This window comes from Cebus imitator, unplaced genomic scaffold (genome assembly GCF_001604975.1).
Source record: "Cebus imitator isolate Cc_AM_T3 unplaced genomic scaffold, Cebus_imitator-1.0 Scaffold61, whole genome shotgun sequence".
Lineage (NCBI taxonomy): Eukaryota > Metazoa > Chordata > Mammalia > Primates > Cebidae > Cebus > Cebus imitator.
This window is the reverse complement of record NW_016107376.1, coordinates 2542781-2568058: the sequence shown is the minus strand read 5'-3', so window position 1 is coordinate 2568058 and position 25278 is coordinate 2542781. Positions and strand designations below refer to the sequence as shown.

The 25278-nt window shown below is 36.3% G+C and overlaps 1 protein-coding gene across 4 annotated transcripts in view; it reads left to right on the top strand.

The window, feature by feature from the left end:
- Positions 1–25278, top strand: part of STAM (signal transducing adaptor molecule) — a 65370-nt gene that overhangs the window by 25752 nt on the left and 14340 nt on the right. Inside the window, exons 3-9 of one of the 4 annotated variants that reach the window (XM_017529769.2) lie at positions 566–669; positions 11005–11080; positions 11162–11257; positions 13709–13855; positions 19102–19192; positions 20951–21143; positions 22747–22841. In XM_017529769.2, the coding sequence (XP_017385258.1) occupies positions 11030–11080; positions 11162–11257; positions 13709–13855; positions 19102–19192; positions 20951–21143; positions 22747–22841 (673 nt within the window). In that variant the 5' untranslated portion in view covers positions 566–669; positions 11005–11029. Of the gene's footprint in view, positions 1–565; positions 670–11004; positions 11081–11161; positions 11258–13708; positions 13856–16349; positions 16425–19101; positions 19193–20950; positions 21144–22746; positions 22842–25278 lie in introns of those variants that run through there. The other 3 variants (XM_017529768.2, XM_017529770.2, XM_017529771.2) reach the window with 3 other exon arrangements.

Here is a 25278-nt window from a genome sequence, read left to right as displayed (position 1 = left end):
TTAACCTACTGAATTTAACTGTATTTTTTTCCAGCTGCCTCAGGTTTTTTCCCTAAAAACTTGTGCCTGCCAATCCATTTAGTGAGCTTATATGTGCTATCTCACAATTACAATTCCCACTTTTCTCATAGCGTCAATACCTCACTGTGCTGAGGGCCATCCTTGCTCAGAGTACGTGTATTTTATCTAACATGGTCTTGTATGCAAGCCAGCTTCTTCAACTGGTGCTCAAAGTAACAGTTTTGCTTTAATAATTGAGGAGAAGTTGGCTGTATTGGACATATTTGAGAGATGGTTCATGAGTTCTCCAATAGGTAAATCCCTAATCAAAGAACATAGATTAACTACAGTTTTGGCCTTACACCCTAACTTTGGAAATTAACCTTAAGAAATGTTGCTCTTCTGTGACATCTTACAACAGTGTGATTTGTGTGATGGTCATTTGTCAAATGATAAAAGAAATAGATATTTTTAGGTGGAAAACTGGGAAAAGTGAGAGAGAATTCTCCTTTTCCTGTTCTTGTCCCTGTCCCTGACCCCTATCTTTTTCTTTTCCCATCTCAAGATAAGGAAAAGAGAGGATGTGTCTTACAAAAAGTTTTAAAATACCAAAATGGGGTTTTAAGAAGCTTTTTGAGAGAGAGGAGGATTTGCCCACCCTTTAAAAAGGTAGGTGATGGAAACCTTTGGTAGACTCTTCTAAGTGCTTGTGAAGATTTTCTATTATCGTGTATTTTTACAAAATATTTTATTTGTGTTTATTGCCATCCTCTGTTCCTCCCAGCACTACTTACTGTGCGTTTTCCTCCCTTATCATGGTTTTATTATAGTTCTATTAACTACATTTTATGAAAGCATGTACGTTTTCCACTTAGCAAACTCAGTGGAAGATACACAGAACTTGGAAATAAATAGAGCTTTATAAGGAAAATGAGTTATTCTAAATATTAATTGTACAGCAGTGAAAAGTGGTATTTTTAGTATTCAGCTCAGTGACCCTTTTTGAGCATCGGCCGTGTTAAAGGCACAATTCTAGGCCCCATTCACAATGACAGTGTTCTAACTTCAGTCACTGGAGAGCAACAGCAGTTCCTAAATAATTCTTATTTTCATTTTCTCAAATTTCAGTTGAGAGTGTGTTATGGGCCAGAGGGCATGGTTAAGGAGTAGCATGCCAAGGATGAGCTGTGTAACCCTGAGCCCTGCCTTCAGCAGCCCTCAAGATGGGGAAATAAATAGTTATGGAAAAGAACTCCACAAACCAACCTAATAGATGAAAGGTATTAAATGCCAAAGCTTTATCATGTGGTGGTGAAGAGCACAGACTCTGGAGTCAGATTGTCTGCTTGTAAGGTTCTTAGTGCAGCATCTAACACCAAGCAGGCACTCCCTAAGTGTTAACTTTTAGTGTTACAATGATTATCTGACAAATTTAGTTTACTATTTGAGTTTGCAGCTGGAATACCTAACATTCCAGGCACAGCTTGATGTGAGGAGCTGTCAAGGGCCTGTGTTCCTCAGTTTAAGAGATGGGTAAGCTCTGATGTGTAGGAGTAGTAGGCATTGACTAAGAACAGCAGGGCGGGAGAGTCTTAGAGAGGGACTGGAGGTCAGAGAGAGCAGGGTGCTTTGGAGAAGTGACCCAGAGATGAGATTCATGGGTAGATTTTGTTAGCCTGACTTAATTTGGGCTTTATAAACTTGAAGTAAATTTATTTAAGTACATATTATGCTTCAATTATGTTTAAGCAAAGATTAAAAGAAGACGCAAACAATTCTAAATAATATGGGTTAGTACTATTCAAACCTACCAGCTGTCAGCATTTGTTGGAGGCTATTCTGGTTGTCCCTTACTATACAACTCAGTAGTAACCATCCAAACACTTAGCTTAAAAGAGCAATTTATTATATCTCAAAGTTATGTGGGTTAATGGCTTGCCTGGGGTCTCTCATGAAGTTCTAGTTAGATGGTGGCTGGGACCAGGGTCATCTGAAGGCTTCACTGGGATGGATGCTTAGTATGGCGAGCAGTGATGATTGGCCATCGCTTGGGATCTCACCTGGGCTATCAGTTGAAACTCTTACCCAAGGCCTCTGCTTGTGGCTTGAGTTTCTGACAGAATGATGGCTGGGTTCCCAGAGGGAGCATCCTAAGAGCCAGTGCTCCAGGAGACCCAAGTGTACTCCACGTGGCTTCTTATAAACCTTGAGTCTCAGAAGGTCACTTCCACTATATTTTATTGGTCAAGCAAGTCACGGAAGTCAGTCCAGATTCAAGGGAAGGGTTGTTAGACGTCACCTCTTGATGGGAAATAGTAAGGTCATATCGTAGAAAAGTATGTGGGAATGGAATTATTATCATGGTTATCTTTGGAATTCATACTTTGCTTAAGGCCTGTTCTATAAGTGTTGAATCAGAGCTTTGAACTTAACAAAACAATGAAATACACTATTAGAAAAAAATAATTCTAATAAAATCATAAATTTCACTTTTGATACTTGAGACACTCTGTCCTTAAGAACCGAAATGACAAAATGTGATACAAGGGTTTCTTCATTTTTTTAATCTAACATTTAATTCTGACTTTTGACTTGGGAAAAAATGTTCTGTGTTGAAAGATCTACCCATTTGTGTATATTTATAAATATCAACAGCTGATAGATATGGAATCTTAACTGATTAGGTAGTTATAAAGATTTTCTTTTATGGTACCTTTTTATTGTTTGGTTTTAGACACATGGCCTGATAAAGCTTTTAGTTTATGAAAATTCATAAAAGCCAAATTAAAGATAATAGCATTTTGTGGCGAGGTGTGGTGGCTCCCACCTATAATTCCAGCACTTTGGGTCACCAAGGTGGGTGGATCACCTGAAGTCAGGAGTTAGAGACCAGCCTGGCCAACATGGTAAAACCCTGTCTCCACTAAAAATACAAACACTAGCTGGTTGTGGTGGTGCCTGCCCATCATCCCAGTTGCTTGGAAGGCTGAGGTGGGAGAATTGCTTGAAGGCGGAGGTTTCAGTGAACAGATATCGCACCACTTCAGCCTGGGAGACAGAGTCTTACTCTGTCTCAAAAAAAAAAAAAAAAAAAAAAAATTTTATTTTANAAAAAAAAAAAAAAAAAAAAAAAAAAGAGGTGATAGCATTTATTGAAATTGGTAGTTTTAAACATGATATTATAATTTATATAAAGTTTGGACAACCATTTATGTTTATATTACAGTTTTATACAGAGATTTACTTTAGTTTTGGAAAAAGACACTAGGATATACTATAAACTTCATGAAGCCGGATCAGTCTCCTCTTGTTCACTACTTTATTCCTAAAGCCTTGCATAATACTTGTCACGTAGAAAGTTTAATGAGGATTAGTTATGGAAAGTATTATTAACAGAGCTCTTTTGTACCTATTGAATTTTTTTTTTACAGTGTCACTGTAGTTTTTATGGAGATGTTTCACCCTGAAAGTCTTGCTTACCTAATTGGATTAATCCAAAGCACTGATATATACAAATAGCTCTCTATGTGGTAGAATCAAATTATCAGGGTATGAACAAGAATGAGAAGTTTTCTTAATTTACCATTAGATCAGAGAAGTGACTGCTGATATAATTCATTAAAAAAAAATCTCCTTTGCACATTTGCTTTAATAACCTCAAGTTCTGCAGAGTTTGTGTTTTGTTTGGGAAATTAGAAAAGACTATTGCAAAAGAAAGCACAGTGGCATCGTTTGGTTATTTGTGTCTAAAGATTGATTAAGGAAGGTTCACGCCTTAATTTTTATTTACTTCCAGGCATGAGCTAGCTTGTTTTTAATGGTTATGACTTTCCCATAGAAACCGAATTGTTGGGAGTGGCATGATGGGGCAGGAGCGGGAGTGGGGAGGATCTGATAGAGAGGAGCTCCATATTAAATCTGCCTTCTTTGAATTTGGCAGTGCAGTTTGTTGAGGCGAGTTGGAGTAATATTGGTAAATAATGAAATGGACTTTGATGCTTTCAGTTCATCAGCTGACGTATGCTGTGTGGGCAATTATGTACGTTCCTGCAAATTCTATTTTCTGTCTGATCTGTGATTTGAGAAAAAGACACTGGAAGCTGCAACGGTGTAGAAATACTGCCCCCTTTTCCCTTACTCTCTTATGAACTACGTGACCCAGATCCGTTCATTTTGTGGATGAACATGGTTTTGGCTGTTGTGACCATAACATCCAATATGCCTTGGACAGTTGTAGTTTATGCCTGCTGTTCCTCTGTTATGTCCAGTTAGCATAACAAGGGTACTTGTTTAGAGGATGAATTATATAGACACCATACTTGTAATCGACTTTCATTTGTCATTAGGAGGATAATAGCCATAACTCACTTTAAATTCATTTATTATCCCTAAACCTTTTAAAAAATTGTATTTTAACCATACTTTTCATTAAATGGTAAGATTTAATAATTTTATATGTACATGTGCGTGTGCGTGTGTGTGTGTGTGTGTGTGTGTGTGTATGTATTTAAAGTTCAGTGTTACTTATCTGGTAGAAAAAGTAAAAAACCGAATTAAAAATGCATACGACAGAATGAGATAGTTGATAATATTGGGTCAGTTCTATTTTATAGACAATTCTGAAGGGATTTTTGAGCTAGTATCCAAAAAGATACTGCTGTGTTTGCACAAACAGGGTGTTTGTCAGCACTTAGGAGCTTTCTCACTGGCTTTGCAGCTCAGTCCTTTTTATGGCACAGTAGCCAATTTTATTTTGGTGCCAGAGATATCTTTGCCTTGGTTTTTACAATTTTGGCGGTGGCAAAACATCCAAACAACATAGAAATGTCTAAAATAAAAAGGAAAAATTCCATTTCAACACCCCTTTCCCTACTACCCTTTCCAAAAGTCACCATTATGACTTGATGATGATTATTATTTTTTTCTTGTTGCCCAGGCTGGAGTGCAATGGCACGCTCTCAGCTCACTGCAACCTCTGCCTCCAGGTTCAAGTGATTCTCCTGCCTCAGCCTCCTGAGTAGCTGGGATTACAGGCATGTGCTACCATGCCCAGCTAATTTTTGTATTTTTAGTAGAGATGGGCTTCACCATGTTGGTCAGGTCTTGAACTTCTGACCTGGTGATCCATCCGCCTCAGCCTCCCAAAGTGTTGGGATTACAGGCGTGAGCCACCCCACCCGGCCAAGAAAAAAGTTTTTGAATTAAAAAAAAATGGAATGCTTGACATGTAATAGACATTCAATAAATATTACTTCTTTTGTGTATTGTTTCTCCCTTCACTATGCTCTTTAGGTGGAAGCAGCCTAACAAGCAGTTGAACCTCCTTAAAATCAGGAATCCTACCTTGTATTCTAATTTTTCTTTGTAATTATTAAAATGAATTTTTTTAAAAAATTACAGTACTAACTATACTTAAGCGTATTCCTTTACTTTCCAGGGCTCATTGGAGTTCAAATTGCTCCATAAATGTTTTCATTTTTAAATATATGTATATTTCACATACCATCAGATTTACCATTTTAGAATATATAATTCAGTAGGTTTTAATATGGTCATAAGTTTGTGCAACAGTATCTAATTCCTGAGCAGTCATCCTCCCAAAAAGAAACCTGTAAGCATTAGCACTCACTCCCATTCCCAAATCTCCCCATTCCTGGAAACCACTAATCTACTTTCTATCTGTATGGATTTGCCTGTTGTAGACATTTCATATAAATGGAGCTCTGTAATACGTATTCTTTTGTGACCAGCTTTCTTCATATAGTGTAAATTTCTTTTTTTTTGAAACAGAGGCTTGCTCTGTCACCCAGGCTGGAGTGCAGTGGCACAATCTTAGCTCACTGCAGCCTCCACCTTCTGGGTTCAAGCAATTATCCTGCCTCAGCCTCCCAAGTAGCTGAGATTACAGGCACATGCCACTGTGCCCAGCTAAGTTTTTGTATTTTTAGTAGATATGGAGTCTCACCGTGTTGGCCAGGCTGGGCCCGAACTCCTGACCTCAAGTGGTCTGCCCACCTCGGCCTCCCAAAGTGCTGGGATTTTTGGCGTGAGCCACTGTGCTCAGCCTCATGTAGTGTAATTTTTTTGAGGTTCATTCATGTTATAGCTGGTATTAGTACTTCATTTATTTTATTGTGGTAAAATATATTTAATATAGTATTTACCATTTTAATCATTTTTAAGTGTATTATTCAGTGGCATTTAGTACATTCATAGTATTATGCAAACAACACCACTATCCATTTTCCGAACTTTTTCATTGTACCTGTGAAATGATAGCTCTCCATTCCCCCTCCTAGCCACTGGTTACTTCTTTTTTATGTTCTATCTTAATGAATTTGTCTAGTCTAGGTACCTCATGTAAGTGGAAACATAGAATCCTTTTGTGCTTTTGTGTCTGGCTTATTTCACTTAGCATAATGTTTTCAAGTTCCGTCCATGTGGTATAGCATGTGTCAAAATTTCCTTAAGGCTGAATAGTATTTCATTGTGTATCACATTTTGTTTACCCATGCTTTTGTTGATAGACATTTGGCTGTTCTGAATACTATCAATACTACTTTGAACATGGGTGTATGAATATTGGTTTGAGTCCCAGCTGGATTATATGCAGTTATGCTTAATTTTTAAGGAACTTCCACACTTTTCACCGTTTCTGTACCATATTACATTCCCATTGGCAATGTACAATTTCACTACATCCCCTCCAATACTTGATATGTGTCCTTTTTTAAAAAAAATATCCAGGCTGGGCGTGGTGGCTCACGCCTGTAATCCCAGCACTTTGGGAGGTCGAGGTGGGCAGATCACAAGGTCAAGAGATCGAGACCATCCTGGCCAACATGGTGAAACCCTGTCTCTACTAAAAATACAAAAATTAGTTGGGCGTGGTGGCACGTGCCTGTGGTCCCAGCTACTCGGGTGGCTGAGGCGGAAGAATCGCTTGAACCCAAGGAGGCAAAGGTTGCAGTGAGGTGAGATTGTGCCACTGCACTAGAGCAAGACTCCATCTCAAAAAAAAATAGCCAGCCTAGTGAGTGTGAAGTGGCATCTCAGTGTGGTTTTGATTTGCATTTCCCTAATGACTAGTGATGTTGAGCATCTTTTTATGTGCTTATTGGCCATTTGTACATCCTTTTTGGAGAAATGTGTATTCAAGCCCTTTGCCCATTTTTGAATTGGGCTGTTTGTTGTTGAGATGTAGGAGTTCTTTATATATTCTGGCTGTCAGTCCCTTGTCATATATATGATTTGGAAATACTTTCTCCCATTCCGTGGGTTGACTTTTCTTTATTGATGATGTCCTTTAATGCAGAAACTCTTTTAATTTTGATGTTTAATTTGTGTATTTTTTTAAAAATAAAGAGTTGATGCTAATTTTTAAACTTTTAGTGTAATTCACCAGTGAAGCTTTCTATTCTTGGGATTTTCTTTGTGAGAGGTTTTCTTAATCAGTAATTTAGACTTTTTACTTGTTACATAGGTCTATTCAGATTTTGTTTCTTCTAAAGTCAGTTTCTTTTCTTTTTTTCTTTCAACACCTAAGCTTATCATAGAGTTAGTTTTAATAGTTTCTGTCTTTGTAGGAATTTGTCCATTTTAACTAGATTATCCAATGTGTTGGCATAAAGTTGTTCACAGTGTTTTTAAAAATCATTTTTATTTCAGTAAGGTTGGAGGAATGTTCCCTCTTTGTTTTCTGATTGTAATAAATGGAATCACATTTCTTTCTTGGCCATTGTAACCAAAGGTTTTTCAATTTTGTTGATCCTTAAAATTTGAGTTTTCTCTGTTTATAGTTAGCTAGCTAGCCTGGGTGGAAGATTATCAATTTTATTGAAAAAAAAAAAAAAACAACTTGTGTTTTCATTGGTTTTTCTCTATTGTGTTTCTGTTGTCTATTTCATTTATTGCCTCTCTTTGTTGTTTCTTTCCTTCTGCTTTGCTTGCTTTGTGTTTACTTGCTCTAAAGTTTCTTAAGGTAAAATCTTAAGTTATTGATTTGAGATCGTTTTCCCTGATTCTTTCGATTGTGGCAAATTACACATAGCATAAAATATACCATCTTAATGGTATTCAATACCTGCACAATGTTGTGAACTGTAGTCACCACCTGTCTCCAGAACTCCTTAAAACTGAAACTGTATACCCATTAAATAATTAAACAATAACTCCCCATTCCCTGCTTCCCAGCCCCCCGGCAACCACCATTCTACCTCTGTCTATGATTTTGACTATTCTTTTTTTCTTTCTTTTCTTTTCTTTCTTTTTTATTATTATTGTTTGGATATATGGTCTCACTCTGTCACACAGGCTGGAATGCAGTGGCACAATCATGGCTCACTGCAGCAAGCAATCCTCCCACTTCAGCCTCTTGAATAGCTAAGACTACAAGTGTGTGCCATCATGCCTAGCTAATTTTTAAATTTTCTTGTAGAGACAGGGTCCTGTTATATTGCCCAGGCTGGTTTCTCACTCCTGGGCTGGAGCAATCCTTCACCTTCACCTTCCAAAGTGTTGGAATTATAGGTATAAGCCTATACATATAGGTATATGCCTGGGCTTGATTTTGACTCTTAGTACCTCATATAAGGGACATCATACAATATTTGTCCTGTTGTGATAAGCTTATTTCACTTAGCATAATGGCTTGAAGATTCATCTCTGTTGTAGCATATGTCAGAATTTCCTTTTTATAAAGGCTGAATAGTATTCCATGTATGTATGTACCACATTTTACTTATCCATTTATGTGTCAATGGACACGTGGGTTGCTTCTGCCTTTTAGCTATTGTGATAGTGCTGCTATGAACACGGGTATACCACTATTTCCTTTAGACCCTGCCTGCTTTTAGTCCTTTGGGATATATGCGCAGAAGTGGAATTGCTGGAGCATATGGTAATTCTAATTTTAGTTATTCGAGGACCCATTATACTGTTTTACACAGCACCTGTATCATTTTACATTCCCACCAATGGTGCACAATTGTTTCCGTTTCTCCACATCTTTGTCAACACTTAGCATTTTCTGTTTGGTTTTTCTTTATAGTACCCATCCTGTTGGGTGTGAGGTGGTGTTAAGCTCGTCTTCTTTTTTTTTTTTTTTTTTACGTAGGTGCTTATAGGTATAAATTTTCTTCTAAGCACTGTTTTTATTGCACTCTTAAGTTTTCTTGTGTTATATTTTCCTTTCATTAATCTCAAAGTGTTTTCTAATTTCCCCTGTGATTTTTCTTTGACCCATTGGCTATTTAGGAGGATGTTGATTTTTACATATTTTAATTTTCTACATTTCTTTGTTCTTTCATATTTTATTCTGTCTTTGGATAACATGCTTTCTATGATTGTTGTCTTTTTAAATCTGTAGGGACTTGTTTCATGGCCTGACATTGTTTATCCTGTGTAATGTTTCTTATACACTTGTGAAGAATATATTATATTATTTTTAGTTGAAATAATTTATAGATGTTGATAATGTATTGTTATTAGAGGAAAGTATATATCATTTTAGTGTGATGATTTAATATTTTGAGGCTATCCTTCTTTTGACTTATATAAAGAGCTCCCTATGTATGTTATCTTAATTCATTGTGAGGGACATCTGTGGCTAGAACATAGAGTGTTTTCAAATTTACTGATCTTTCATTCTTACCGATTAATTCCATCCACTTTTTAATTTTACATATATTTTGTCTCTGGAATTTTATCTGGGCCCCCCCCCTTTTTTTTTTTCCCCTAAAAATGGGGTCTCACCATGATGGCCAGGCTGGTCTTGAACTCCTGACCACAGGTGATTTACCCACCTCGACCTCCCAAAGTGGTAGGTTTACAGGCGTGAGCCACCGTACCCGGCTTATCTGGGCTCTTTTTAATATACCATTTCTTTCATAATTATGTGGATGATTTCCAGTATACTACATATAATAGCTTATGTAAAGTCTTTGACTGCTAATTCCATTGTCTTTGTTATTTCTGCATTCTCAGTTGACTGAATTTTCTGCTAGTTATGTATGGTAGTTTTCTTCTTTATATCATGTCTTCGTATCATTTTATTGAATGCTTAGTATTTTGAATTTTACATTGTTGAGCATCAGGTGTTGTATTCCTGTTAAGGAGTGTTGGACTTTATTTTTTCAGAAGTTGTTAGGCTATATGTGGGTATAGTTGAGCTGCATTGCTAGGGTCTAAACTCTTCTGTATGTATATCCACAGAATGCTCTGGATTTTCAATAGATGCTTCACTTTGGTCTCATCTCTGACCACTGTGTGAGCTTTCAGATCTCTTTAGCATATTACCTTTGGTCACTTTTTGACCAGTTTCTTGGAGTTTTTCACCTGTGCCCGCATGGCTTTTTCAGAAAGTCTTCACTGATACTTGGGAAGTACCTCTAGGCAGAAAGTTGAGGCAAACTTCTGGCTTATCTAATTCATTTTCCTTCTTGGAGAGTCTCATTCAGTACTGCCTGTGGCCTCATATCTCTAAACAGTTACCTCAATGTATATTTTAAATCTATTTTTCCAATTTTCTAATTGTTTACAACAGGAGTGTAAGTCTGGTCTGTTTCTCCATCATGGTTGGAAGTGTAAGTCATGGTGTACCATTTTATTTTCAAAGCTTTTATTTCCCCACCCAGAATTAGCCTGAAATGCCTCATCAATGATTGCTAAATAAGAGAGCCTGTTAATTTTGTCGGCTGGGCACAGTGGCTCACGCCTGTAATCCCAGCACTTTGGGAGGCCTAGGTGGGTGAATCACCTGAGGTCAGGAGTTCAAGAAGCCTGGCCATCATGGTGAAACCCCATCTTTATTTAAAAAAAAAAAAAAAGAAAGAAAAATTTAAAGGAACTAGTTTACAGTTTTTCAACCATGTCATTAATAAAAATTAAACTGCTCCACTTTATCATATTCTCCCTTTTGTATCATAGTCTTTTGTCTATAACAGTTAAGGGGCAGGGGGAAGCTAGATGTATTATTAAGTAATTTTTACTTTTCCCATTTTTTAGACCTAAGGATTGTCTTCGGTCTATTATGAGGAGAGTGAACCACAAAGATCCTCACGTTGCTATGCAAGCTTTGACTGTGAGTGGTTTCATTTTAACCTATACCACAAAATTGTCTGCTGCAATGGAGTCCCTTTAACTTCTGATTTTGTGCTTTTAGCTTCTAGGAGCATGTGTATCAAACTGCGGCAAAATTTTTCATTTAGAAGTATGTTCAAGAGATTTTGCTAGTGAAGTAAGCAACGTATTAAATAAGGTAAGGAGCATTATTTCCAGAAATTAATTATGGCAGTCTTCTTTCTTCACATATTTTATTGTTTAAATCTTCAGACAGGATTCTGTGCTTTTTAAGAAATCCTTTCTAGGCTGTGTCTGTCCAGTATGTAAATAAATGTTATGTTTTGCTGAAGAGATTACAGATTCATGTAACTTTGAGTTAGTTTTTCCAAGGCATATTAGAGTATTTTTAGCCTGTTCTTCTCCATCATACTTTCATCTGGTAAGAAAACATATGTTTCTATATCTAATTAAATAATATCAATCTATTTTAGCTACTGTTTTTTTTGGCCACAAGGTATTTTCCTAATGTAAAACCTTTCAGAAATACTGCCAAAAGTCTGTGGCACTGTTCAACTTCTTTTATCTTTATCAATAAGGTCACTGCCTGGCCATCACAGGATTTTAATACTATAGTGCTGTTCTTACTGGCTGAACCCACAGCTGGAGTGGCCTCAAAAGAGGTGGCGGGGGAGTTCCCACAAGGGACTGCCCCAAACTGTTCCAGATAGGGCCAGTTGTGATTCCAAAAAAAGAAGCACTAAATGCCAGGGTGATCAGTCTAAAGCATTTATTAGGGAACTTACGCACCAGGGCTGCAGTTTATAGGGGGCTTTAAGGAATTTGGCTCAGGGCTGGGGCTGGTTTCTACATGTTTAGTAACATATTTGATCTTCTTGTGCTTTGGGCAACAGCCTGAACGGCTTTATCAGTGCCTGAGAATGTCCGGGGCCCCAGTTTGGGTCCAAACCTATGGTGGAAAACATGCAGCTGGCTGGGTCCCAGAGCGGGTCAAGGCACTCTGTTTTTCTGTTGGGACACAGAAAGAAAGCAGGGAGAACTGGGGTACCCCACAACTGCCCATTCAGTTGCATGTAGAATTCTAACCATACAATTCAGGAAATTTGTAAATTTTAAATTAGTAATATGTGAGTTTTCCTAGTAAAGAATTGTGCATTCTAAAGGTAATTATTTTAGGCTTTTTTAGGGGGAGTATTATAAATCAAGAAAAAGTTTCTGTATGTTAAAAGGGAAAATGCCTCATGTTTTTGGGAAAAATGAGTAGTTCCAGGTTATAGTAGAAAAAAGTAGTATAGAAATATAGTAAGAATTCAAAATTCTGTACTTTTCAAACATCATGGTTAAGTGCTCATTCTTTTTCTCTCCTGATTTATGCAGTTATATTTAGTTATTTTCTTCTAATTAATAAACGTTGTCTTTTAATGTCCTGAATGTCCATCAAGATGTACAGCTGTTTATGAAGAGACTCTAATACCATGTTTTTTGTAATGTAGGTGAAAAATGTAGTATACAAACTTGTATATAGCAGTGCAAACAACCATTTCGAAAAACAACTACCTATAGGCAAGAGGACTTCTCTTTCTGAATGTTTTACTATGAACATACTGGTTTTGTGCTCATCCTGCCCTTTTAAAAATTTTCTTTTTATTACCCAAATTAAGTTCATGCTTAGTCTCAGTAAAGCATTTACAAATCCATTATATGCTCCCTGGCCAAAATACAGATTACATGCACTTAGGAAGAATTCTTTTTCTTCTAATAGAGTAATCTAAAAGTCTAGCCTTCTCCATTTTTAAAAGCTTAAGCTAATTATTTAGTAAACGATGATTTGAAATACATTGATGGCATTTGTTAGAGGGGTTATCTTCACTTTTCTCTGATATCTGTGAAGGCTTCTTTATTTCCATCACATCAAATAATAATTGATCAAATTATTGCCACTGTGAAGCTACATCAGTATTCTAATGAACTGACCATGTTTTTTTCCCTTAATAAGCAATGAATAAAATAATTTATTTTGAAAATGCACTACATTTATCTCTTTCTTTAATACAGAAAAATAATGCTCTGTACACCTACCTTAGACTAACTTGAATCATTGTTATACATCAACCATAAAGAGTTACATTATTTTGAAGGAATCAAATTTTCAAGATGATTAACATGCAGTGTACCTCAAACTAGGCCCCAGAAAACTAAGCATCATGGAAAAACTGCAGAGTCATGAACATTAAAAAGTCAGGAATTAGAAATAAAGGAACTAGATCATTTATTGTCTCCTTCCAACTTTTTTATTGCTTTGCGAAAAGCAAACAGACACTTTTCGTTGTCTTACTGATGTACAAACCTTGCTTCATTGCAACATACTCTGAAAAGTCCTTTAAGATCTCCAAAATCTTACTACCTATTTATTGCTTTAATTTTGAAGTGAGATATATATGATGTTTTTTTTTTCATAATGTGAACATTAGTTTATTTCTAATAACTATGTTTTCTTATTTGTCTATAGCTATGGGTAATTTGTGATTCAAAAAGTATCTGTAACTTTATAATTTTTATATTTAAAATGTCGATATTAAATCATTGGCTAGGAAATTGATGCTCTTTCATTTCTTTTTCTATTTTACAGGGTCATCCTAAAGTATGTGAAAAATTAAAGGCTCTTATGGTTGAATGGACAGATGAATTTAAGAATGACCCACAGCTTAGTCTAATATCAGCAATGATTAAGAACCTTAAGGAACAAGGAGTTACATTCCCAGCTATTGGCTCTCAGGTATGTTGTGAATGAAGTTATGTGTGTGCTACAGTTTGTTTTTCTTAAATAGCTATGTTTTTTTGAATTTTTTTTCTTCATTGCCAGGTAAGTTTTACCACTTCAGAGGAATTTCGTTAGTAATACTAATTGTATTAGTAACTGGTTGTATTGCTAGTTAGTAATACTAGTTTTCTGGCATTCAAAGGTGCCAGAAAAGTATTATAATAGAATATTAATGTTCTCCAACCTCTACTTTTATGCTGTCCCTATTTCTTTCAAATGAATTGGTTTAACATTTTGTAATTTTTGAAATTTCTTGATATAGTTTTTGTTTGTTTGTTTTTGAGATGGAGTCTCAGTCTGTCTCCCAGGCTGGAGTGAAGTGGCACGATCTTGGCTCACTGCAACCTATGCCTCCCGAGTTCAAGTGATTCTCCTGCCTCAGCCTCCTGAGTAGCTGGGACTATAGTCAGCCTCCTCAGTAGCTGCCACCACACCTGGAATATTTTGGGTTTTTTTTTGTTTGTTTGTTTGTTTTGAGATGGAGTCGTACTCTGTCGCCCAGGCTGGAGTGCAGTGGTATGATCTCACCTCATTACAACCTCTGCCTCCAAGGTTTAAGCAGTTTTTTGCCTCAGACTCCCAGGTAGCTGGGATTACAGGCGAACCACACCATGCCCGGCTAATTTTTGTATTTTTAGTTGAGACAAGATTTCACCATCTTGGCCAGGCTTGTTTTGAAATCCTGACCTTGTAATCCACTCACCTTGGTCTCCCAAAGTGTTGGGATTATAGGCATGAGCCACCAGACTGGCTAGTACAGTTTTAATAATGTACACCAAATAGCTTTATTAAATAGGTAACACTATCTTGTTACATGCTCTTAATGCTGTTATTATCTACAAAGAATGACAGCTCCAAATTCAAGATATCCTTAAAAGTTAGGGATGACTTGAGAGATTCTTTTGGTGAGGAAATTTATGCATTCCTGTATTAACATGAGAAGGATGTAGAAGGGGTCAATGGGAAGAGAAGCACCTGAAGCATATTTTTCCTTAATAAGAGCTGACCAGTATATAAGTCTTCCTTTCCCCAGGGGATATGGCTAAATAGCTTAACTTTCCACTCCTGCCCACCCTTGTGCCAAAAAAATTCAATCTCTAACTTTTGTCATATAGAAAAAAAAAAATCAAGGAATATCTTTCTTATTCCTATTTCTATTTTAGGTAACCTTCCTTTAGGATGATCAACTAAATGAAGAGGCTTAAAATATGTACTGATTTACTACACTGTCTTTCCCTAGTGTGTTGACTGGGGCAGACTGTAATGAGCTGTGTGAAACCATGAACGGAAATCTGTGAGTGTGGAGGGCTTATGTTTTGACCACTTCAGGGAGTCATGTAGCTTATCTACATTTATCTGGACCTATGTGGAATTTCTTCCTAAGGCATTTTCAGTTTATCTGAGTGCTCTTGAGATGCAAAGACTCAAAAATATATCTGGGAGAGGAAGTAAGCAAAGGATATTTTTCTTCTTAAAAATTTTTGGTTTATGATTGGCTTTACAATGATAAATTATGTCTTTGAAAATTCATTCATTCATAATTGATAGCTGGTTTTACTACTCAGTATAGTTTTAGAATCTGTATAATTGGTCAGGGGCAGTGGCTCACACTTGTAATCCCAGCACTTTGGGAGGCTGAGGCAGGTGGATCACAAGGTCAGGGGTCCGAAACCAGCCTGGCCAACATGGTGAATACTAAAAATACAAAAATCAGCCATGATGGCAAGTGCCTGTAGTCCAAGCTACGTGGGAGGCTGAGGCATGAGAATCACTTGAACCTGGGAAGTGGAGGTTGCAGTAAGCCGAGATCATGCCACTGCACTCCATCCTGGGTGACAGAGTGAGACTCTGTCTCAAAAAAAAAGGAATCTGTGTAATTAAGGAATAATCGTATGCAGAATGATCCAAGACATTATGCATTCCTTGACAACAGATACAGTGTTTATTTATTAAAGGGTAGACTCACTGCAGTGAACCCACCTAGAACAGGTAGAGAAAATGCAAGTCCACTAAATATCTGGAGTCTTCGGTTCTTGTTAACTCAAAACATGGTTTGACCGGCATCACTGGCATGACCTGGAAGCTTGTTAGAAATGCAACATGATTGAACCCATTCCAGCCCTATGGGTTTGTTATCTCTATTTTAACAAGATCTTCAGAGGATTTGTATGCACATTGAGGTTTGAGAAGCACTGCTGCTCTAGAGAACAGCCTTCAGTGCAAGTGTAAACTGCATTTCAGTCCACAGAGGGAATTACTCTTATAAGAAAAGGAAGAAGAATTAATGATTGTGCCATATGTACCCTTGTTTGGTTAATCTAGAATCTTAGCCACAGAAACAGTTTTAGGGAGCCTCTAATCTAATCTGCTCATTTTTGCAGATGAGGAAACTGAGACGCAGAATGGTAAAATGACTTGTCCAGGGCCACAGCTAATAGTTGACAGCTGGAACTAGAACACAGGCATGCTGATTCTCAGTCCAGTGTTCTTTTCACAGCCCGAGCCTGCCTTCTTTGATAGAGAGGTTAGTGGATAAGTGTCTGTCCAGACCAGGCTTCCAGGTACAAGAAGTAGAGTGAACACTGGCAAGAGCATTATGTCTTGATGGTAGAGAAATGAGCGTATTCTCTTGCTCATGAGATTCAGGACACAGAAGGGCAATAGCAAAGACTGGACTTACTTTTCAACCTTTGATCTAGATGTTATAACAACTAATCTTGTCATAGTCGCTATATTTCACCTATGAGAAATATATATAAAGTAAAATATGATGAGATAGAATGATTTTTTTAGTGGTTTCTGAAAAGCTTATTAGAAGCCCTACATGTAATGAGCTTCACATTAAATGAAAAAAATAAATCATCCAAGTTCAATTGCAGAACTCCCTCTAGATTTTAAAGCTATTTAGTTATGTAAGTCATTACTGTGTTTTCATCAGACTAGATTTTTGTTAGGGCAGACTCAACAAAAACCTCTGAAGACATATTTTTCTAAGTATATATTTTTTCATCTGAGTACAGAAGAATATGATGTAAAAATATTAAGAAAAGTCAGAAAGTCACCTGACTCATGGTGGTGCAGTTCTGGTAGCACTGACTTTTGATGTGGAGATAGAAGTAGGCTAGCAGCACCACTGCTGTATTTGGCTACTTAATAAGACAAGTTTCATTGCAGCATTTAGAACCTGATGATAGAAAGGAACTTTGAATTAAAAGTGCAATTCAGGAATGTGGGGCTTCACATAGCCTGTTTCTGCACTTTCTTCTCAACTGATAGAGATTTCTTCACACACCATGAAAGTTCAAATATATCTAATTTTGAAGTTTGCCAGATTATGAACAAAAATTTATATAAACCATAAAAGTTATTTCTGACCAGAAATAACATTTAGTTTTCAGAAGTGTCTGATAACTAAAACAGTATCTAAAGAAAATTTAGAGATAGGTCAGAATTGCGAGTGTTTAAAGTTGTATTCAGTAACACCAAAAAGTTTTTTCTTCTTAGCTCTTCTAAAAATAAATGCCTGTGCATTTGTTTGACAATACGAAATTCAGTAAGTGCAGAATGTAGAACTGTATTTTCATATAATATTGATTATTTTGCCTTTCATACCCTCAACAAACATTTATTGATTGCATGTAATATTTAGGTACATTCCCTCAGGAACATACAGTCTGGTTGTGGAGACGATATGTAATCAGATAATTATAACAGAAGCTGAGATTTATTGCCTATTACTGTGTTCCAGCCACTGTTCTAAGTACTATACATGTGGCAACTGGAATATTTTTTAGAATTCCATTTTTAAATTGTTAGCTCTGGGAATGACAATATACATTCATAACTTTTCATGATCTACTTTGAGTTAATATTTGAAATAAAATATAGAAACTTTCCATCTGTAGAGGTAGAAGTCCATTCATGCTGTAGTTGTCATGTGTATTACCTCTGCATACATTATAAACCCCTGGAGGTCATGTTATATACTTTTTGCTTTAAACCCTGGATGAGTCCATCTCATCTGATTTTGGAATCACATGTGTTAATTTAATACTCTAAATAGGCTGTAAGGTGCCCATGAGTTGTGGGTGCTATTATTGTACTCATTTTATTGATGAGGAACTTGAGGCACCAAGAGGCTAATGTGCCCAATGTCAGCCAGCTAGAAAGTGGCAGATTTGGGATTTGAACTCATGTCTGCCCGACTCCACAGCTTACATTCTTAACCACTCATATCACAGCACCTTGTTTAAAGGTGTTGTCATAAGAACAAACAAGAGAATGTGTTGTTAACAGGTTTAGGGATGTTTCATTGAGAATGATAGTTCAGCTGATTACTGAGTGATGTGTTCAAACTCAAAAGGCAAAAAGTGAATGGAACAAAAGGAGTTAGAGTGAGAGAGCATTGTAAGTAGAAGCAAATGAGTGTCAGACACGTAAACTACCAGTATATAGACTGCTCAGGAACTGCCGGCAGTTTCTGGTAACTGGTAGAATGGTTGGAAAGGAGACTGGTAACAGGCTAAATTCTGATTTGCCTTCAATGCTATGCAAAAACTGAAAGGCCAAGGAGCCCATAGGCTTAGAAACTTGTAATTCCACAAGTGTGAATTGATTTATGTATTTGCCGTGCATTCCGTTATTTACACAATTTGTTTAAGGTAGTCAGTGAAATACTGTCAGAATTATCTATTTGTAATTTGGCTTACAAAATAGGAGTTTTGAGCATTTATATCATTATATATAAATCTGAGTTGCTGAAGATACCATTCTGACACTTGATCCAAAAGGAAATGATAACTACAAGTATTAATAGATATTTTAATTTTTTTTTTAACTATTTGTGTTTAAAATAAGTATCTCTTTCTCTCTCCCAGCCCCATTTCTGGTTTTGGAGTTCTTCTAAACACACTGAAATCTTCTCTGATTTGTGTACTGTGCGCTTTTAGTTGACCTCTTGACACAAACCTGGGAGAGTGTGCCTAGGCTGCCTCCTCTAAGCCTCCAGTTGCTGTCTCCCTGTGTTCCCAGTTTTGATTCTTCTTCCTCTCCCTTCAAGGTGGAAGCTGCTGCACTTTGGATTTCTTCTTTCAGAAATCTGTGCTAGATTGATGAGAAAGGTCTTGCAAATTCTTAGGGTAAGCAAAAGGAGGAAAATTTGATAACAACCCTCAAATACTGTGTTCCTCTTTTTTTGTTAGGCTGCAGAGCAAGCAAAAGCAAGCCCAGCTCTTGTAGCCAAGGATCCTGGTACTGTGGCTAACAAAAAAGAAGAAGAAGATTTAGCAAAAGGTGCGTTTTTAAGTCCCTGATGGTGGGAAGAGGATAAGCCTCTATTTTTCCTCTGAGATATTTAAAGTTAAAATAAATAGAACATTATAGCTAAAGCTGAAATCGACTTTGTTTCCCTCCTCAATGTTCTTTCCTTTTCTCTTGAGAGGCAATTACTGTCACACGTGTCCTTTCGGTCTATGTTTTTATGACAGTTTTACTTTATTGTGTATCCAAAAACAATATCGAGTGATGTTTGTGTCTAACAGTTTGTTTTTCATAAATAGTACACTCTAAGTGCCATTTGCCACTTGCTTTTCTCATGCAACATTATGTTTGAGATCTATTCATGTGACATATACATTGGTTGACTACTGTTCTATAATATTTCAGTCTACTAATGGGTGTACCATATTTTTGTCTTCCGACTGATGAATATGTGGATTATTTCTGATTTTTTTTATTAAAATAAAGCTGCAGTGAATATTTTTATAAATATTCTCTGCACACATATATGTGATTATCTCTGTTACATGTGACTAAAAGCAAGATTGTTGGATCATGGCATTGGTCCATACATGGTTGTGTGATTTCCTTTTCCATTAGCAATGTATGAAAGTTGTTATTACTAATCTCTGACAACACTTGGTAGAGAGTCTTAAGAGTTTAACTTTTGTGAATCTTGTAGGTTTGAAATGATGTCCTGTTATTTTAATTTTTTTTTTTATTGCTAGTGAGACTGAGTCCTTTTTTATATATGAAATGGCTCTTCTGATTTTCTCTTGAGTAAATTGCCTTTGTTAAATAAAATAATGACGTGTAGATGTCTTTATTTGAAATATTAATTTGTTACATGTTACAGTTATTGTAGATAGCTACTCCTGGTTTTTGACTTTAACTTTGATAATAGTGTATTTTGTCAAGTAGAAATTTTAAGTTTTGAGACAACTAAAGTTGTTTGCCTTTCTGCTATGATTTTTACTTTTTTGTGGCTTTTAAAAAATACTGTTCCCTACTTCAAGGTCCTAAAAGATAATTTTCTATATTGACTTTTAATACCTTTAAAGTTTTGTTTTCATATTTGTTCCTTTATTAATCTAAAACAAGAATGGAAGAGCAGAAAGGTGTCTGGGTTGAATTGAAAGCAGCATAATCGATGCATTGAAATTACATTGCAGAGTCCGATTAACAGATGGTGATGGTCCGCACTGCGGGGGTAGTGGTGGAGACAGAGGAGACTCATTTGAGATCTGTTTTGGAGGATTTGTTAGGTTGAGTCTTTAGACTGATAAGAATTACCCTTGGAACAATAAAATCCTGATTCTCAGAGATTGCCTTTAAGGCTTTGATTTAGTAAGTCTGTGGTGAAGCTTCATACTATTGACTTTCCAGGCAATTTTGATGATTATTTTGAAAACTTAAGCTATAGGAATACATTAAAAAGGTCAAGAAAAATACAAAATATCTGCTGTTAAAAAAAAAAAGTAGATCTAAGAGGTTATATTTTTTAATTACCCAGAGTAATTTAAATTGTATTTGTTCAGTAAAAATAGGAGTTATCATTCTGTTCCTTTGTTGTTAATTTATTTTTAAACTTTCAGTTGTGAGTGAATGAATAAAACTGACAAAATGATTTTTGTTCAATATATCAGGATATGTTCTAGTTTCTAACTATGCTATTGAAAGAAGAATACCTTTTACCTTGATATCTTTTCCTACTTCTCTGGATTGTTGGATATAATAACTTTTTTGGGTCTTTTAAAACTCATTGTTTTCTAGCCATTGAGTTGTCCCTCAAGGAACAAAGGCAGCAGTCAACCACCCTTTCCACTTTGTATCCAAGCACATCTAACCTCTTAGGTAACCACCAGCATGAAGGCCGAAAAGTTCGTGCTATATATGACTTTGAAGCTGCTGAAGATAATGAACTTACTTTTAAAGCTGGAGAAATTATTACAGTTCTTGATGACAGGTAATGTTAATAATACATTGAAAATTTATATGAAAATAGGTATGGCTTCTGTGTTTCATATTATTCCTGTTGATTGCAGTTACCAAATATAATAGTAAATATCGGCCCAGATGCTTCTCTGTAAGACAGTTGGCTGATTTGCTTGTTGTGTTATTCTCTGTGGATTTTTACTTTGTTGTTTAATTTTTTTCTTATTTATTACTTAAATAGTTTTTAATTTGTTTGGGAGGCCTAGTTTAATCTATTCATTTTTGGTTCCGTCTAGCAATGTAGATTGTTACGTTATTTTAAAAGTTACAGTTTTAGAAAAGCACTAAATATGCATATGTACTTACAGAATTTGTGAGAAATCTATACTCTTGAGTTTTTGTTTGTTTGTTTGTTTGTTTGTTTTACATATAACAGTATATCCATGTGGAACAAATTTATTTAATATGGAATTATACATTTATATTATCATTCAGGAGGTGATACAGTATATCAGTGTATCTGTTTTTTTTTACTATAGCTTTGTGATGTTGTACTTGATAATGAATTGTTACTGATGCTTGTTGCTGATAATGAGGTACTAAAATTTGTAGGTGGTTTTTAAAAATCAGCTCAAATTGATTTAAAGTTATTCCTGTGGTATATCTTTAACTTATTGCCTTAGTCCATTTGGGCTTCCATGACAAACTACCATAGACAAACTGGTTTATAAACAACTGGAATTTATTTCTCATAGTTCTGGAGTGTAAGTCCATGATCAGGGACCCAACAGATTCACTGTGTGTTTAAGGCCCACTTTCTGGTTTGTAGAAGGCTGTCATTTTGCTGTGTCCTTCCATGGCAGCAGGGGGCAAATGAGCTCTCTGTGTTCTCTTTTATAAGGTCGCTATTCTCATTAATGACCTAATCACTTTCCAAAGGTCCTATCTCCTGATACCGTGGCTTTGGGGGTTAGGATTTCAACCTGTGAATTTTGGGAGGACACATACATTCAGACATATTTTAATTTTTTAAATTTTGAGTAGTAGAAAATGAAGTAAAGTTTGAGTTGGTTAGCTAGAAATTGCACAAAACCTTGCATCCATTTTTTCAGAAACATTGAGTGCTCGCTAGCTTTCCATGTACTAGAGGTTACACCTAGGAGTGTACTCCTTGTGAATGTTTTACATTGTGAAGAGTGTCCTCTTTCATATTTGTTCTGTTGGGAGAAAAAAAAAAAAAAAAACTTGCTGCTGTGTACTAGAAAGAGCAATGATTTAGGAATGGAGACTGAAGGTAAGAGCCTGTCTGTAGATCTCATTACAAAGGGTTCTTACTCTGGAACCCGTGAACCACCTGAAGCTGACAATTTTTCGTATGGGTGCCTTTTTTTTTTTGGAGAGAGTCCTTAACTACAAGGCATGCATCAACAGTCAAAAAGATAAACAACTGTGTGCTGCTTACCTTTTCTGAGGCTGCTGCTTCTTTTATTATAAAGAAAGATTCACTGGCTTTTTCAGTGGGTTATTGTAAGATTCAAATTTTGTAATAGTGTAAGTTAAGTACCACAAAAGATAAAGATTTATAGAAATAAAAATGTTTGTTATGGTTAAGCACTGTTTTTTGTTCGTTATAGTGATCCTAACTGGTGGAAAGGTGAAACCCATCAAGGCATAGGGTTATTTCCTTCTAATTTTGTGACTGCAGATCTCACTGCTGAACCAGAAATGAGTAAGTATTTTCCAGCCTGCCAATAAATGATGTTTTCTAATCCTCCTCTTAATGAAAGTTGAGTAAACTGAACTTTTTACAGCAGTGTTGCCCAGATTAGGGCGCAGTGGTGCGATCTGTGCTCACTGCAACCTCTGCCTTCCGGGTTCAAGTTATTCTCCTGCCTCAGCCTCCTCGGTAGCTGGGATTACAGGCGTGCACCACCACACCTGGTTAAGTTTTGTATTCTTAGAACAGACGAGGTTTTACCATGTTGGCCAGGCTGGTCTCGAACTCTTGACCTTGTGATCTGCCTACCTCGGCCTCCCAAAGTGCTGGGATTATAGGCGTGAACAACCACGCCCAACCCTAAGCAAAGTTTAAGTCATAATCTTCCTCTGTTTAGGAAAACAGAAAAATATGTACTAGCCTAGAAAGATTTGGATTGATAATAAAATGTTTAAAATTTTTAAAGAGCTTATAGGTTGATATGCTACAGTTATTTGGCAAAATAGCTCATATTACCTTATTTTAATGCTAGATAGAAGGGATCAAAAAAAATTACAAACCGCAAGATGCTTAGGTGTTTTTTAGTTTATAAGAATTTTAAGAAAAAAAAAAAAAAATCTTTGTCCTGGTCATCTTTTTATTTCTAGCTGCTCCTAGTAGTGAATCTTATTCATAATACATACTACATAAATATTTATAGAATAAATGATACAGAAACGTATGTGTTAACAATAAAGAGATACCTTTCTTGAAAGAGAGGGCTTTAACAGCAAACCAGAAATTACAGATCTTTAAGAAAATGATGGGCTCTCATAGTTATTGCCAGGGTGTCTGGTGTTATTTTTATAGAGACAGACCGGTGAGACCCAGTCTTCCAATGATGTTTTCTGTGTCTGTGAGAATTCAAAAATATGTCCACCTTTTTAAAATGGCATTACATAGTGTGCTGACTTTTTAATAACCTGGGCTGGTAATAATGTTTTATTTCCTTTTGGAGTTTTTTTTTTTTGGTCCTGAATCAGTTCTTGGAAAGGATAAAATTGCTTGGAATTCCATTCAAGATAAGGTCCAGAATCTCATGTAGATCCTGGAGTCATTTCACCTTTTTTTTTTTTAAAGTCATATAGCAATGCAGTTTCAATATGAGTTTTCTAGTTCTTCTTATGTTTTATCACTCTGGACAATATAAAACAGAAACGAAGCATCACAGCTTATGTAATAGGGTTGTAGTTCTCAAGGGTGGAGAGCAAGCACTAGCATGAACCCCAGAGCATCATTCTTTTGAGGAAATAGAAGCCCTTATCACTTAGCCTGTCAAATAGAAATAGCTGCTCTGTTTAGCTTGCTTTTGTTTTGGAGATACAGTAAAATATTGTGAAAATGCTTTGTTATATGTTGTATATAAATAATGTTTTTTATACACTTATAGTATTAGTTCCTGTAAGAAAAGGGGCTGCAAACTTGTGTATCAAGAGCTGTTAGAATATGAAGTCTGCCATGTGTTTTCTTATGGGCAAAGGCCAATGCGGTGCTATTCCAGCTTTCTACTTGTAATAGCTCAAGATATAAAAAGCAAAAATGTCTGCAGGAGATGTTTCTTTTCCTTCCTAGGAAAATGAATCAGATGAAACTGATTTTGTATGTAGAATTTTGCTTTTGGTGAATTGAATGGAATGATTATATTTCTTAGGTTGGAGATTAAGCTATTTCTATGTTATATAGAAGCACACCACACAGAGTACGTAAGTGATCAGACTTCATGTTCTCGGGGTAAAATCAGAAGCACAGGCCAGATTTCAGAAGTGTGGGCTAGTAGAGGAAGATAGATTGGCATTAATAGACAGGCTTTCTCATTAAAAGCTTTCCATTTTACAAGAGTTTTTAATCTTTTCAAACCACCTTATTTATAAAATGGGCTTATCTTACGGGATTATTTTGGAGATTCATTGGAGGAAATGTAATATTCCATCAAGCATATTCAATAGTTTAATAAGCATTACTTCTCTTCCTTAAATTGCCCCCTCCCATCTCCCTTTTCATCGTAATTCTTAATATTTTTATGAATTCTGATTGACCACATTGATGCAAGGATTAAAAATAAAGAAAGGAAGTGTGTTCATTAGAGTTGAATGTGCCTCTCAACAGAGATCATACAATGGAGGTTGTCATATAGCTACCATTATGTTAAATAATTTTTTTTTTTTTTTTGGGAGGGGGACGGAGTTTCGCTCTTGTTACCCAGGCTGGAGTGCAATGGCGCGATCTTGGCTCACCGCAACCTCTGCCTTCCGGATTCAGGCACTTCTCCCACCTCAGCCTCCTGAGTAGCTGAGATTACAGGCACGCGCCACCATGCCCAGCTAATTTTTTGTATTTTTAGTAGAGACGGGGTTTCACCATGTTGACCAGAATGGTCTCGATCTCTTGACCTCGTGATCCACCCGCCTCG